The sequence below is a fragment of the Antedon mediterranea genome, chromosome 1, assembly GCF_964355755.1.
Source record: "Antedon mediterranea chromosome 1, ecAntMedi1.1, whole genome shotgun sequence".
Lineage (NCBI taxonomy): Eukaryota > Metazoa > Echinodermata > Crinoidea > Comatulida > Antedonidae > Antedon > Antedon mediterranea.
In genome coordinates, this window is record NC_092670.1 from 17938669 (window position 1) to 17954431 (window position 15763).

A 15763-nucleotide genomic window follows, 5' to 3' on the forward strand; every position below is an offset into this window, starting at 1 on the left:
CGCAAAACCACACTGTGTGATTATGCGCATGTCATTATGTAGGCCTATGTCAAAAATAAAATGGTTGAAATTTAGGCAGTTTTCGAAGATTTTTCTGTACTTTAGTACAGGGATTGCTTCGGAAAATGGCCAAAAAACAAGTTTTTAAAATATGGATTGAGATAACATGCGCACACCACATTATGAGATTCTGAGCATGTTATTATGTCAATAGGCCTAATAAAATGGTAGAAATTTAGGCAGTTTTCGAAGATTTTCCTGTACTATAGTACAGGGATTATTTCGGAAAATGGCAAAAAAACTACTTTATAATATGTATTCAAAAATAACATGCGCAGACTACATTGTGTGATTCTGCGCATGTCGTTATGTCAAAAAATAAAAGGATTGAAATTTAGCCATTTTCGAAGATTTTTTTTCGGTACAAATATAAAATTAAAGTAATAATAAAATCGGGCTTCGAATACTAGGACATTTCGCAGTTTTAATAAAGTTATATATTGGTTTGTACACAGATACAGTAAACTGAAAACGTTGGGTTGGCCCCAACTGGTGTTCACAATTGTACGTTGCCGAGTTGCTGTAATGTTGAATAGGATTTAAAATCGAAAATGAACTTTGACAATACAAATCAATTTAGCAATTATTTATTTAAAGAGAAACAGGATAGGCCTATGAAACAGAAATAAAAACTATTTATATGGGTTAGTGAATACTAATGGTTTCATGGTACATTGACAAAACTCAAGAGAACGCTACTTTCTTCCTGATGTCAGGCTGTTTTTCACATACAAACCTCTTCCCTGTTATATCTTGCTAGATTTCACACTAAAGTGTTCTTATTTTAGATTCTAAAACGGTGTTTTAGAAGATTAATTTCAGCAGTTTTAAAAGTTCATCTAAACGGTGATATGCTCATCCGTATCCTCCTTTCAAGAACCTTTCTAGCCTACTCCAATCTTCCTTTATTTAAGTTCTTCTAAACAGTGATATACTCATTCGTATCATCCATTCGAGATTCAAGAACCTTTCTAGCCTACTCCAATCTTCCTTTAAGTTCATCTATACGTTGGTACTCATCTGTATCATCCTTTTAGGAACCTTTCTAGCCTACTCCAATCTTCCTTTAAGTTCATCTATACGACGTTGGTACTCATCTGTATCATCCTTTTAGGAACCTTTCTAGCCTACTCCAATCTTCCTTTAAAAATTGACCTCTGAACAGACGAATATTTGAAAGATGTTCAATTTCTCTTGGAACACAAGCTTGTCTGAGGATTATGGGTGCGATGCAACTTCTTGTAATCATTTGCTCCATTGACTTCATCAGTTCAAATTGCCACAGCTTATCCTTCACGGACTCTGGACTGATGATGGTAATGATCTTGAAAGAGTTCTGAATAGCATTGGTGACGTCTGTTGCCATTGATTCCTCAGCGTCATAGTCCCGATATCTTACACAGCAACGCATTTTAAAATCTTTCTCCAGTTTTCTTATAAACTCTAAACACCACTTGTAATCGTCATGGCAAAAGCTTACAAAGAAATCGTATTTATAAGTCTTATTTAACGTTTGATTTTGGTGTGAAATTGGAGGTGATGGCAGCGTCATCTCAGAGAGAACGTTTACATAGCCGGGGACATAACTAAGACAGAATTTAAACTGTGAAATATCACAATCTATACCATTGCATCGTTCATAACGTGACGACTGGAAAGCCTCAGCAAGAGTTATGGTTGAGCGGTTTAACTGACTACGCGTCTGTTTGTGCAAATGAAGTTGTCTAAGCGCTCCTTCCGGTTCATCAATGGCATACAGACATTCTGCCCAGCGGCAGTAAGTAATCGAAGGATCAAAATTGTCATTCTGTTCACAATTCACAGCGGCAACAAATTGATTTATTGCCAGGTTGTAGTCACCGAGTAGATAAAGTGTGTAGCCTAAATCAGAGTGGTCTGCGTGAACCTCTTTCAGGTTTATAGCTTGTTCAAAGTCATTCTTAGCATCTAGTAAAATCTGTCTTTTCTGTACAGTGTCCGTGATATAATCTTTATCTTTGAACATTTCCAGCCGTAGCAGTCCGCGATAACGGTACGCAAACCAAGACTCTTCCTGTTTAAGCGAATCGTCGAGGAGGCAAAGAGCTTCGCTGTATCTTTTCAGATAGATGTACTCAGATGCGGCACGACGCTGAACAATTCTATCGTCAGAATTCACCTTCAACGCTTGCTCAAGACAATCTTGCGCAGTCATATTGCGCATGTCCTCGTCGTCCACAACTTCACACAAAGTACGACCTTTGACATGACGCAATAGAATACTGATAAAAATCCACGATAAAGCTTTGTAGTTGAGCGGTCCGTTTTGAACACGAATCACTTTGTTGAAATAAGAAACAGCATTTTTGAAATAATGGTAGGTTTCACTTGGTTTAGCCCCGGTTGACGTCAGTTGAGCGTCTTTTCTATACAAAGCCAGCCCGTAATCAAACAACCATTCAGCTCTCTCTGGTATGCACGTCACGCTTTCTGCCAACTCTGCAGATTTGATCAAAATATCCATGTACGTGAAATCACGTTTGTCCTGTTGAAAATGGCGAATTGCGTGAGCCTTGTCGATCATCGCTCTAACCTTTGCTTTAGTATCGTCTACCTGCATTATCCTCATTAACGCATTTCTGTATTCTCTGTATTTGCTAAGTTTTGATTGTCTGAAATATATTACAGCCAAATTTGATATTGCGTTGTAATTGCCTGAATCACGCGCCAAAATTTCCTCCCAGACACTAACGCTAAGTTGTGTCTGCCCAGCAGTGTACAGTACATACGCCAATAAGTTATTTATACTGAGGTAATATGTTGGAAGTTCATTATAATTAACATTTCTACTAGATAATAATTGTATTTCTGTTTCAAAATGTTTAATTTTAATCTTTTTCAAATCAGTCCATGTTAAATGACAAGAAAGTTCCTCTCCATTCGATGTGTTTAGTTGAGGTGATGTTTCGGTAGTACTGGTGGGGCAAGTGCGCCACTTCTCGCATGACGTCAGTTGTATGTCCATCACCTATAACAATGAAAACAAGTTTAAATTTATCATTGTGAAATTTCATTCTTCCTCTTATTTCTTTTAGTAGGATTGATACAGTGGCCGTACTTTGGGTGAAAGAGATTGGAAGAAACACCAACACCTTTCAAAATAAAAACAAAATCTCCTTATTGCACTTAAAGCTTGGTTACCACTAGAGGACGCAACGCAACAACGTACGCGCAACGCAAGCGAGTCGACCAATTGCATGCGACATATTTTGGATGATCTATCGCGCTTACATCTTGCTTTGCGTCCAATTGGGAACCAAGTTTAAGCGAGATATTTATCAACTAAATTAACTCTTTAATTTTAATTAAACAACACGTGAAAATGTGTGTTAGTGAATATAACTACTTCATATACGCTAATGTTACAACAACATATAACACAAAAATAAACAAAAACAGCATAATAATATAACAATTTATTAAAAATTATCTATAACACCCACAATAATAAAGAATAATAAACATAATATAGTGGCGTGGGTTTATATTAGATTATTATAAGTGGTAAGATTTTTTGCTAACATGTAATTTTTTTTCTTCAAAATTACATAAATTATCAGAAACTAGATGGTACGCTCGCTTCGCTCGCGTACCATCTAGGTCGTGCCCACAGATGGTTCTCGAATACACAGTAATTTCAGCGTAACAAAACTGGCGATTTCAAATGTACGTACCGCAATACATTGTCGTTTACAGAAACGAATAAATACACACGATGATTTATGTACTCAACTAAAATTAGCACCCTGGGAATTACTTCCGAAGGAGAAACTTATCACAAAATGAGTCAAAATTTTTGATTTGGACTCATTTAAAGAAACCCAATTTGTGTTTTGTATGTAACATTAGGGTTGAGGGATGGGAAAGCGGATAGGTACAAAGAGGAACAATTTCTTAATATATTCTTTATCCACTCAGTAACGAAATATTTTTTTCATGTTTTATAGTCCTATAAATAATATACCTCTAAATACAGTAAAACATTTGCGATTTAATACTTTATTTTATTTATTTATTTCTTTCTTTTAAATATTCATTGTACACTAATTTTCCCCGTGTATGGCAAGAGATTCCGAATTATATTAGAGAACATTCTTTATTTAGTTTAGTTAAAACTGTCACTGTCATAATCGATTGAAATATTAAAGTACATGTCACGATACACCACTACGACGTTTATATTTTTGGTAATTATTATATAGATACAAACGTTGAGAAAGAACTGTCAGTATAAAGTTTATTTGTATATAATAATGTGTTTATATATCTAACAGTAGAGACTATCCACAATCTCAGTAATAAAGTTTATTTGTATATATTTTTATATTACATCTAACAGTACGAACATTCACAGTAAGAAATGTTCGATTCAAAAATAGTTCATAGGTATTTACAGTATTGTCAAAGTATTGCAAGTTTATTCTCAAAGGGCCCATATATTTACCTACCGTATGTGTTAAACCAAGGGCTCATAAATTTACCTACTTGTGTTAAACCAAACTCTGGCAGACTGAGAGATTGGGATGTTCCATTCATCGAAAATCAATACATTTGTATAATCGTATATTAAATCTATCAACATTATGATGCTGTACTCTAGCTGTTCAACCAGTTTTCAGCTATTAAAAACAATTATCGTAGGAGGAGATAGGAAAATGCGAAGCCTCCTCGCATTTTTGTGGCGGGTATTTTTCAAGATGGACATCCATTAGACAGTGTATACCACGATCGGAAAACACCCCTATTTGGGGCCAATCGTTGAACCTAAATTTGTTTCAATCGTCAATAACTAATTACCTAACTCAATTTAATTAGTAAACAGGGTTATATCAGGTGGTTAAAATCAGTACCGAAAGTATGAACCAACTTTATATATCATCGAGTAAAAATTCTATAAATTAACCGAGATTTATCGAATTTTGCCCTTACGTAAATATATATATAGATAACAATCATAATAAAAAAAAAACATAATAATATACCTAAAACAGAACATAACATAGCCCCCTAATTAAAATAAAATAACATAACATACATGAAAACTAAAAAAAACAACTAAAAAACATAAACAAGGCTCTAAAAAAACTGAAAAACAAATATATATATATATATATATATACAGGTTGAAATTATCAGACCGTTAGGATAGAGTGCTCAATACCAAGGTAGAGCATAAATAAATAAAATAACAGCAGAAAACTTGGTTACTTCATTGTTTTAATCACTACAATATATATATATATATATAAAAGAAAAATGTATCATACCTCCTAAAACTGTTATTAAAAAAATAGTGACGCTTTAGTAGTTATTACAGTAGTCTATGACCATACATACATAATTGGCGTTTATATACCGTAGTAGGCCTATACTTCTTCTGTAGTTTATAAATAGTATCGCGGTAATACGTGGATTTGATTTGTCGTATTGAAACTACATAGCAATTGGCCTTGGTTGGAGAAACACCAATCATGACTCAATAAGTAAGTGACGTATCGGTTAGTTTGCGCGTATTCATGTTTATCCATGCATAAAACACCGTAACGTCAATCATGCATAAATGTAGCATAGGCCTACAGGAATCTATCCGGAATATTTAGTTACACAATAGTATTCATTTCTTTCATTTACTTTTAACTGATATTTAACACCACTAAGCTACTGTATATCGTAAGCATTTCATTGTTAGACTCTTTCCACATTGTGTATTATTATTATACAAATTTACCATTACTATTGTAAAGCTTATTGACTGATTTTATTCTACCTCTTTGGTAAAATAGACAGTTGTCACAGCAGAAGGTCGAGTACATCACTCACAAAACAATTAACATATACTGTACAGAGAAAAACACTAATAGTTATTGGTCAACAATTAGATCACTGTTGGCATTGAGATGTATGTTTGCTGCATGGCAATCATAAGTTTATTTATTTTTTTGCGCACAGGCTTCTTTCGACCATATTTATGACTGGATTCAAGTCTGGGATATGCACTAAATTTTCTGTGCAGCAACATAATGAATGTTGTTAACGATATCTAAGCCTTTCGTCTGGAAATATTTAGTGTTTTTGATAAAGCAAAAGAGACACTGAAATCGGGCGCGATTGGGACGCCACCAAAATTTTTGTCGTAAACTTCAAACGGCGCCCCGTACCTTACAACGAAAGCAATTGCTTACGTCATGATATTCAGTCAGTCGATGCAGATGACTGATTTCGAAAGGCTGGCGCCAAAAATGGTAATTTTATGTCAAAGAATTCGGGATACAGATAGGCCTATTGTATGTTTTTTTTTCCGGGTATTAACAAATCCGGTAGCAACATTGTTTACAAAACAAAGCTTGAACTAAAGTTCGGTATAAAACTATACAATAAAAAGACACATAGCCTAATTTTTGTTATTAGGTTCCGTGAAAATAGGATTTAAAGTCGTTTTTTAGCGGGGTTATTACCCCTTCTTTACCATACCCTCCTATACTGATGACATCATTGTTTGATTTTGATTTTTAAATTCGTATTTCATAGAAATTACAAACATTACATGAAATCACCAAAACGTTGAAAATGTAAATTTTAAAATCCGACATTAATATTTATACCGAACATTAAATTGAAAACGAAACTGACGTTAGAAAATCGTTATTAGTAGACCGTAGGCCTACATATATTAATTAAGTATTTAGGCCTAATGTTATATTAGTAAACAATAATGTTAGTCAATAATATTATTAGTTCATGTTGGGATTTGTAGGCCTACTATTATATAAAGGTTCATTACCTATTCAGTTTTCACTAAACTGACGTGAAATTTTCCTTATTAGTGTTGATGATCAAAGGGTTTCATTACATCAAAATACAATACTCTGGAGTAATAACTATCTTAGATCTTTATCTATACTTTCAAAATGAAATGTTAAAACATCATCAAGTTAAAAAGTGCTGACACTGCCGGTAAAAACACCTTGAAAATATCCTATATGAGTAACTATTCATCATAGCAATAAGCGGTGTTATAGATCAAACGGTACAGTATACAAAACCTCGACTTCATCAGCGGTACTTTGACCGATACTCCATTTCCCTATATAAACCATACGGGAACTAACTATAATATAAAATATATATTTTTGTTATGGTTGTGGTCGGTTGGAAGTGTAAACGCAGTACACTCCTCATTTCCGTTTATGGCTTAAACACGCGTTATACTTTATGAATTCATTTGCGGAAACATTTCTGTTAAATTTCCCTTTTTTTCGTTTTTAAACACTATACCGAATTTAATATCAAGGAAACTTTGCACTTAACCCACACCGAATTAAAGCCAACATACTTGTTAGGTCAGTATTTTCAGAATGATGTTAATAATTATTATTGGATTAATTCTCTCTTTCACAGGAGGAAATCATTGCTAAAATGATACCTTATTGTTTCGTAAGGCCCTATTGTATTTTGTATTGTTTTTATATTGATTTTATTGTTTTTCTTCCTTCCTCTCAATTGAATACATTGAATTTTAATAAAATTGTATACGGTATTGGGTTAAAATTATACATTGTAATTAAAATTTCAATGTCTGTACATTATAAACAGTACACAATATGTACAACAATCACGCCCACCTCACCACACTCAAAGGTCACCGCGTATATTACGGAAATTCCCTTCTTGTTGAGATTCACGCTATATTAATTATAAGTAAGTGATTTTTATATTGCGTATTCTATTTTTATTTTTTCAAACAAATACAAATCCAACTAACAACCGTAATGTTTACCGTAATAGTAGTACGGTAGTACGGTAACTTCGAAACGTAAGGCCATATATTCTATAAACATTATTTCGTTCTTTCATTATGATGTAAACGGCTATTTATTTCTTTATTTAAATTTTCCAGACCGAGTCGTCACCCTACTGGATTTTCGGTGCTGTATCTCCACATACGACAATACTTTTTGTTTACAGTTTTGTACAGTATCGTAAGGAATATGCCTTAATACATCATCTAATGTGTATCATATGTGGTGCCTGTATCAATCATGTAAAAGAGATTATTGATTAGATTATTTATGATAGGCCTATGCCTACATGTGAAACGTATATGATGCTGTATTATTATTAAATAACATTCCCTGCGGACAATTAAACGAAGTACCGGGAAATGATATGTCAAATATATTGTACTTAATCTATCCAATTAACACTCGTCAGAATTATATCGGTATCGTAACTCGACTCATTTAATGCGGGAGAACACTCGTCAGAATTATATCGGTATCGTAACTCGACTCATTTAATGCGGGAGAATACTCGTCAGAATTATATCGGTACAGTAACTTGACTCATTTAATGCGGGAGAACACTCATCAGAATTATATCGGTACAGTAACTTGACTCATTTAATGCGGGAGAATACTCGTCAGAATTATATCGGTACCGTAACTTGACTCATTTAATACGGGAGAACACTCGTCAGAATTATATCGGTATCGTAACTTGACTCATTTAATGCGGGAGAACACTCGTCAGAATTATATCGGTACAGTAACTTGACTCATTTTATGCGGGAGAATACTCGTCAGAATTATATCGGTACCGTAACTTGACTCATTTATTACGGGAGAACACTCGTCAGAATTATATCGGTATCGTAACTCGACTCATTTAATACGGGAGAACACTCGTCAGAATTATATCGGTATCGTAACTTGACTCATTTAATGCGGGAGAATACTCGTCAGAATTATATCGGTACCGTAACTTGACTCATTTATTACGGGAGAACACTCGTCAGAATTATATCGGTATCGTAACTCGACTCATTTAATACGGGAGAACACTCGTCAGAATTATATCGGTACCGTAACTTGACTCATTTAATACGGGAGAACACTCGTCAGAATTATATCGGTACCGTAACTCGACTCATTTTATGCGGGAGAACACTCGTCAGAATTATATCGGTACAGTAACTTGACTCATTTAATACGGGAGAATACTCGTCAGAATTATATCGGTACCGTAACTCGACTCATTTAATACGGGAGAACATTCGTCAGAATTATATCGGTATCGTAACTCGACTCATTTAATACAGGAGAATACTCGTCAGAATTATATCGGTACCGTAACGTGACTCATTTAATACGGGAGAACACTCGTCAGAATTATATCGGTACCGTAACTTGACTCATTTAATACAGGAGAACACTCGTCAGAATTATATCGGTACCGTAACTGGATTCATTTAATACGGGGGAATACTCGCCAGAATTATATCGGTACCGTAACTCGACTCATTTAATGCGGGAGAACACTCGTCAGAATTATATCGGTACCGTAACTGGATTCATTTAATACGGGAGAATACTCGCCAGAATTACATCGGTACCGTAACTTGACTCATTTAATACGGGAGAACACTCGTCAGAATTATATCGGTACCGTAACTGGATTCATTTAATACGGGAGAATACTCGCCAGAATTATATCGGTACCGTAACTCGACTCATTTAATGCGGGAGAACACTCGTCAGAATTATATCGGTATCGTAACTCGACTCATTTAATACAGGAGAATACTCGTCAGAATTATATCGGTACCGTAACGCGACTCATTTAATACGGGAGAACACTCGTCAGAATTATATCGGTACCGTAACTCGACTCATTTAATACGGGAGAACACTCGTCAGAATTATATCGGTATCGTAACTTGACTCATTTAATACGGGAGAACACTCGTCAGAATTATATCGGTACCGTAACTGGATTCATTTAATACGGGAGAATACTCGCCAGAATTATATCGGTACCGTAACTCGACTCATTTAATGCGGGAGAACACTCGTCAGAATTATATCGGTATCGTAACTTGACTCATTTAATGCGGGAGAATACTCGTCAGAATTATATCGGTATCGTAACTCGACTCATTTAATGCGGGAGAACACTCGTCAGAATTGTATCGGTACCGTAACTTGACTCATTTAATGCGGGAGAATACTCGTCAGAATTATATCAGTACCGTAACTTGACTCATTTAATGCGGGAGAATACTCGTCAGAATTATATCGGTACCGTAACTTGACTCATTTAATGCGGGAGAACACTCGTCAGAATTATATCGGTACCGTAACTTGACTCATTTAATACGGGAGAACACTCGTCAGAATTATATCGGTACCGTAACTTGACTCATTTAATGCGGGAGAATACTCGTCAGAATTATATCGGTACCGTAACTTGACTCATTTAATACGGGAGAACACTCGTCAGAATTATATCGGTATCGTAACTTGACTCATTTAATGCGGGAGAACACTCGTCAGAATTATATCGGTATCGTAACTTGACTCATTTAATGCGGGAGAATACTCGTCAGAATTATATCGGTACCGTAACTGGATTCATTTAATACGGGAGAATACTCGCCAGAATTATATCGGTACCGTAACTCGACTCATTTAATGCGGGAGAACACTCGTCAGAATTATATCGGTATCGTAACTTGACTCATTTAATGCGGGAGAATACTCGTCAGAATTATATCGGTATCGTAACTCGACTCATTTAATGCGGGAGAACACTCGTCAGAATTGTATCGGTACCGTAACTTGACTCATTTAATGCGGGAGAATACTCGTCAGAATTATATCAGTACCGTAACTTGACTCATTTAATGCGGGAGAATACTCGTCAGAATTATATCGGTACCGTAACTTGACTCATTTAATGCGGGAGAACACTCGTCAGAATTATATCGGTACCGTAACTTGACTCATTTAATACGGGAGAACACTCGTCAGAATTATATCGGTACCGTAACTTGACTCATTTAATGCGGGAGAATACTCGTCAGAATTATATCGGTACCGTAACTTGACTCATTTAATACGGGAGAACACTCGTCAGAATTATATCGGTATCGTAACTTGACTCATTTAATGCGGGAGAACACTCGTCAGAATTATATCGGTATCGTAACTTGACTCATTTAATGCGGGAGAATACTCGTCAGAATTATATCGGTATCGTAACTTGACTCATTTAATACGGGAGAATACTCGTCAGAATTATATCGGTATCGTAACTTGACTCATTTAATGCGGGAGAATACTCGTCAGAATTATATCGGTATCGTAACTTGACTCATTTAATACGGGAGAATACTCGTCAGAATTATATCGATATCGTAACTTGACTCATTTAATACGGGAGAATACTCGTCAGAATTATATCGGTATCGTAACTTGACTCATTTAATACGGGAGAATACTCGTCAGAATTATATCGGTATCGTAACTTGACTCATTTAATACGGGAGAACACTCGTCAGAATTATATCGGTACCGTAACTGGATTCATTTAATACGGGAGAATACTCGTCAGAATTATATCGGTATCGTAACTTGACTCATTTAATACGGGAGAACACTCGTCAGAATTATATCGGTATCGTAACTTGACTCATTTAATACGGGAGAACACTCGTCAGAATTATATCGGTACCGTAACTGGATTCATTTAATACGGGAGAATACTCGCCAGAATTATATCGGTACCGTAACTCGACTCATTTAATGCGGGAGAACACTCGTCAGAATTATATCGGTATCGTAACTTGACTCATTTAATGCGGGAGAATACTCGTCAGAATTATATCGGTATCGTAACTCGACTCATTTAATGCGGGAGAACACTCGTCAGAATTGTATCGGTACCGTAACTTGACTCATTTAATGCGGGAGAATACTCGTCAGAATTATATCAGTACCGTAACTTGACTCATTTAATGCGGGAGAATACTCGTCAGAATTATATCGGTACCGTAACTTGACTCATTTAATGCGGGAGAACACTCGTCAGAATTATATCGGTACCGTAACTTGACTCATTTAATACGGGAGAACACTCGTCAGAATTATATCGGTACCGTAACTTGACTCATTTAATGCGGGAGAATACTCGTCAGAATTATATCGGTACCGTAACTTGACTCATTTAATACGGGAGAACACTCGTCAGAATTATATCGGTATCGTAACTTGACTCATTTAATGCGGGAGAACACTCGTCAGAATTATATCGGTATCGTAACTTGACTCATTTAATGCGGGAGAATACTCGTCAGAATTATATCGGTATCGTAACTTGACTCATTTAATACGGGAGAATACTCGTCAGAATTATATCGGTATCGTAACTTGACTCATTTAATGCGGGAGAATACTCGTCAGAATTATATCGGTATCGTAACTTGACTCATTTAATACGGGAGAATACTCGTCAGAATTATATCGATATCGTAACTTGACTCATTTAATACGGGAGAATACTCGTCAGAATTATATCGGTATCGTAACTTGACTCATTTAATACGGGAGAATACTCGTCAGAATTATATCGGTATCGTAACTTGACTCATTTAATGCGGGAGAATACTCGTCAGAATTATATCGGTATCGTAACTTGACTCATTTAATGCGGGAGAACACTCGTCAGAATTATATCGGTATCGTAACTTGACTCATTTAATGCGGGAGAATACTCGTCAGAATTATATCGGTATCGTAACTTGACTCAATTAATGCGGCAGAACACTCGTCAGAATTATATCGGTATCGTAACTTCACTCAATTAATGCGGGAGAACACTCGTCAGAATTATATCGGTATCGTAACTCGATACATTTAATACGGCAGAACACTCGTCAGAATTATATCGGTACCGTAACTTGACTCATTTAATGCGGGAGAACACTCGTCATAATTATATCGGTATCGTAACTCGATTCATTCATTCAAACTATCGTCCCATATCGCTGTTGCCCATTTTTTCGAAAGTTTTTGAAAAGATTATCCATAATCAATTATACAATTATCTTACAAAATGTAAAGTGTTAAGCAACAATCAATATGGATTTAGAAACAAACACTCAACTTCTCATGCTATGATCGACTTGGTCCATAAAATATTAAATGCATTTGAAAAAAGGAATATGCACTTACTACCTTTATGGATTTGTCAAAAGCGTTTGACATTATCGATCACAGTATTCTGTTGAGCAAATTGGCGCATTATGGTATAAGAGGCATCGTTTTAATGTGGTTTAGAAACTATTTAAGTGGCCGCAAACAATATGTTTATGCCAACGGTAGATCATCATGTTTAAAAGACACCAATATAGGGGTGCCACAGGGTTCTGTTTTAGGACCACTTTTGTTTTTAATTTACATCAATGATATAAGTCGAGCAAGTAGTAAAATAGATATAATTAGTTTTGCTGACGACACAACTTGTATAACAAGGGGAGATGACCCTACAATGTTAAACCATACTATGAATATTGAACTAGAAAAAATAAACGTATGGCTTAAAGCAAATAAGCTGTTACTGAATGTCAGCAAAACTAATTACGTTGTTTTTAGAACTAACCAAAAGAACTTTGACAAAAACCAGTTTAAAATAAAAATGAATAATGTGTTATTACATAGAAAAGAAAATGTGACATTTCTAGGTGTAATTTTAAACGAAAATCTTAACTGGAAACATCACATACAGCTTATTAGGAAAAAAATGTCTAGGGCAATTGGTATACTTTTAAAAGTAAGAGAATTCTTTCCTTATAAAGTCCGTATTAGTCTTTATAACACCTTAGTATTACCTCACCTTCAGTATGGTAACTTAATATGGGGAAATACATACAAGAGCACGTTAGAAGTAATACTAAAACTCCAAAAGAGAGCTGTAAAATGCATTACCTTCTCTAAATCCAGACAAGCCCCAGAGCCACTGTTTAAGAAACTAAAAATATTAAACGTTTATGATATTTACAAAGTAAACGTCATAGGATTTATGGCAAACGTAAAATTCAATGAATTACCACATCACATTTTAAATATTTTTAATTACTGTGACAGTATTAGGCCTACTCATAACCTCAGAACAGAAACTGAATTCGAAATTCCCTTCACAAGACTAACTTGCAGTCAACAGTTTATACACATATATGGACCAAAATTGTGGAAAGAATTCACTTGTAATGGTGGTAATAAACCGGTTATCTTAAAGAAACAAAATAAATGTATAAAAAAACAGGTTAAAAAATACTTTTTATCACTATATGCTGATTAACAGCTGTTTATTTAAGTTCTATATACTTGTTCTTATGTAAAAGGGTCCTACAAAAAAACGAAGCTACAGCTTTTTTATGCAGGATCCCTGTTTTCAGTTGTACTGTAATTATGATGTACTGTAATTGATGACTAAATAAATGTGGAATAAATGAAATGAAATTTAATACGGGAGAACACTCGTCAGAATTATATCGGTACCGTAACTTGACTCATTTAATGCGGGAGAACACTCGTCAGAATTATATCGGTACCGTAACTTGACTCATTTAATAAATGCCATGTATGACATAACCTTAAATCACTTGAGTTTTAATTGCAGGCAATATTTGTCTTTAAAAAAATTTAATCAATACCTTGAAAAATATACAGTAGGCCTAATTAGTTTTAAATTACAATGAAAATTGTTGACATTTTGGAAAGTGGAACGTTTAATAGTCTGTACAACAGGCGCACGCAGGCAGGTAATTGGATCTGAATATTGACAAGCAAACGACATACAGAAACGAAGTGGTAACGGACACGTACACATGAAAATAGTAGGCTGATATTGTTGTTCTTGTTGAAAATGGAAACAAACTATACAGATACTGCGGCGTCTCCACATATCGCCATTATGTTCCTACGAACATTCGCTATCACAGTCTGTACTTGTCTTGTAATTGGCGGGAACATTATAAGTATTATTGTTCTTAGACGACTGAAAACCTTGCCTGACGTCACCAAGATCTTTCTATTGTCACTTGCACTAGTAGATCTGTTCACCGGGATGTTTAATACAATATTTTCAATCATCCCTTCGATTACGTTATCATGGCCGTATGGAGATGCAATGTGTAAAGCTATTAGTCTCTCTAGTAGCATGTTTTATGGCATCTCTTTATTCTCTTTGTTGGCAATCAGTGTGGACCGTTACATTGCTATATCAAAACCTCTTCACTACCCACTTGTAGCAACCAGGCAACGAGCTATCTGTGTCGTCATCAGTACCTGGTTCGTCACATTTGTTATCGCAGTGGCATCACTTTTTTACAAAGAAGGTCAATTTGCTTACAATCCAAATTTCTGTAACTGCATAATTCAATGGGGTGATCCAGATTTTAAATCATGGAACCTGACAGTGATGTTTGCTTTTATATTAATCCCTAGCACTGGTATGTTACTACTTTACACCAGACTTTTCTTCGTCAGTAGAGCCCACGTGCGTAGGATTTCTGATACGCTCAAGTCACATCCGGGTACTGGTATATCGAGAAACGACTTGAAAGCACTAAAGACGATGTTTATCATAACGGGCGCGTTTAACATTGCCTGGTTGCCGTTTCTGATTGCTCATTCGTACATGACAATCACTGGTAAACACATCAATAACACTTTAGAGTTTTTTATTATATATTTACTGATATTGAACAGTTGGTGGAACGTGGTGATATACACAGTCACTAACCGTACATACAGACAAGCAGTTGGCGGCATTTTTAAATCGTTATTTCCATGTTATTTCAAGAACCGCGCTCAGGCTACCTAAA

General features: G+C 35.4%; 2 protein-coding genes across 4 annotated transcripts in view; one reads left to right on the top strand and one right to left on the bottom strand.

Moving 5' to 3' along the window:
• Positions 1–631: 631 nt before the first annotated feature.
• Positions 632–15763, bottom strand: part of LOC140059781 (2-aminomuconic semialdehyde dehydrogenase-like) — a 39509-nt gene continuing 24377 nt past the window's right edge. The window contains exons 1-2 of one of the 3 annotated variants that reach the window (XM_072105685.1): positions 5367–5435; positions 632–3067 (exon numbers count right to left, since the gene is read on the bottom strand). In XM_072105685.1, coding sequence (XP_071961786.1) covers positions 1163–3064 — 1902 coding nt within the window. In that variant the 5' untranslated portion in view covers positions 3065–3067; positions 5367–5435 and the 3' untranslated portion in view covers positions 632–1162. Of the gene's footprint in view, positions 3068–5366; positions 5436–15763 lie in introns of those variants that run through there. The other 2 variants (XM_072105695.1, XM_072105704.1) reach the window with 2 other exon arrangements.
• On the top strand, positions 14803–15762 carry LOC140050466 (octopamine receptor beta-1R-like). Its single transcript, XM_072095677.1, has one exon. The coding sequence runs from the start codon at positions 14803–14805 to the stop codon at positions 15760–15762; it is 960 nt and encodes a 319-aa protein (XP_071951778.1).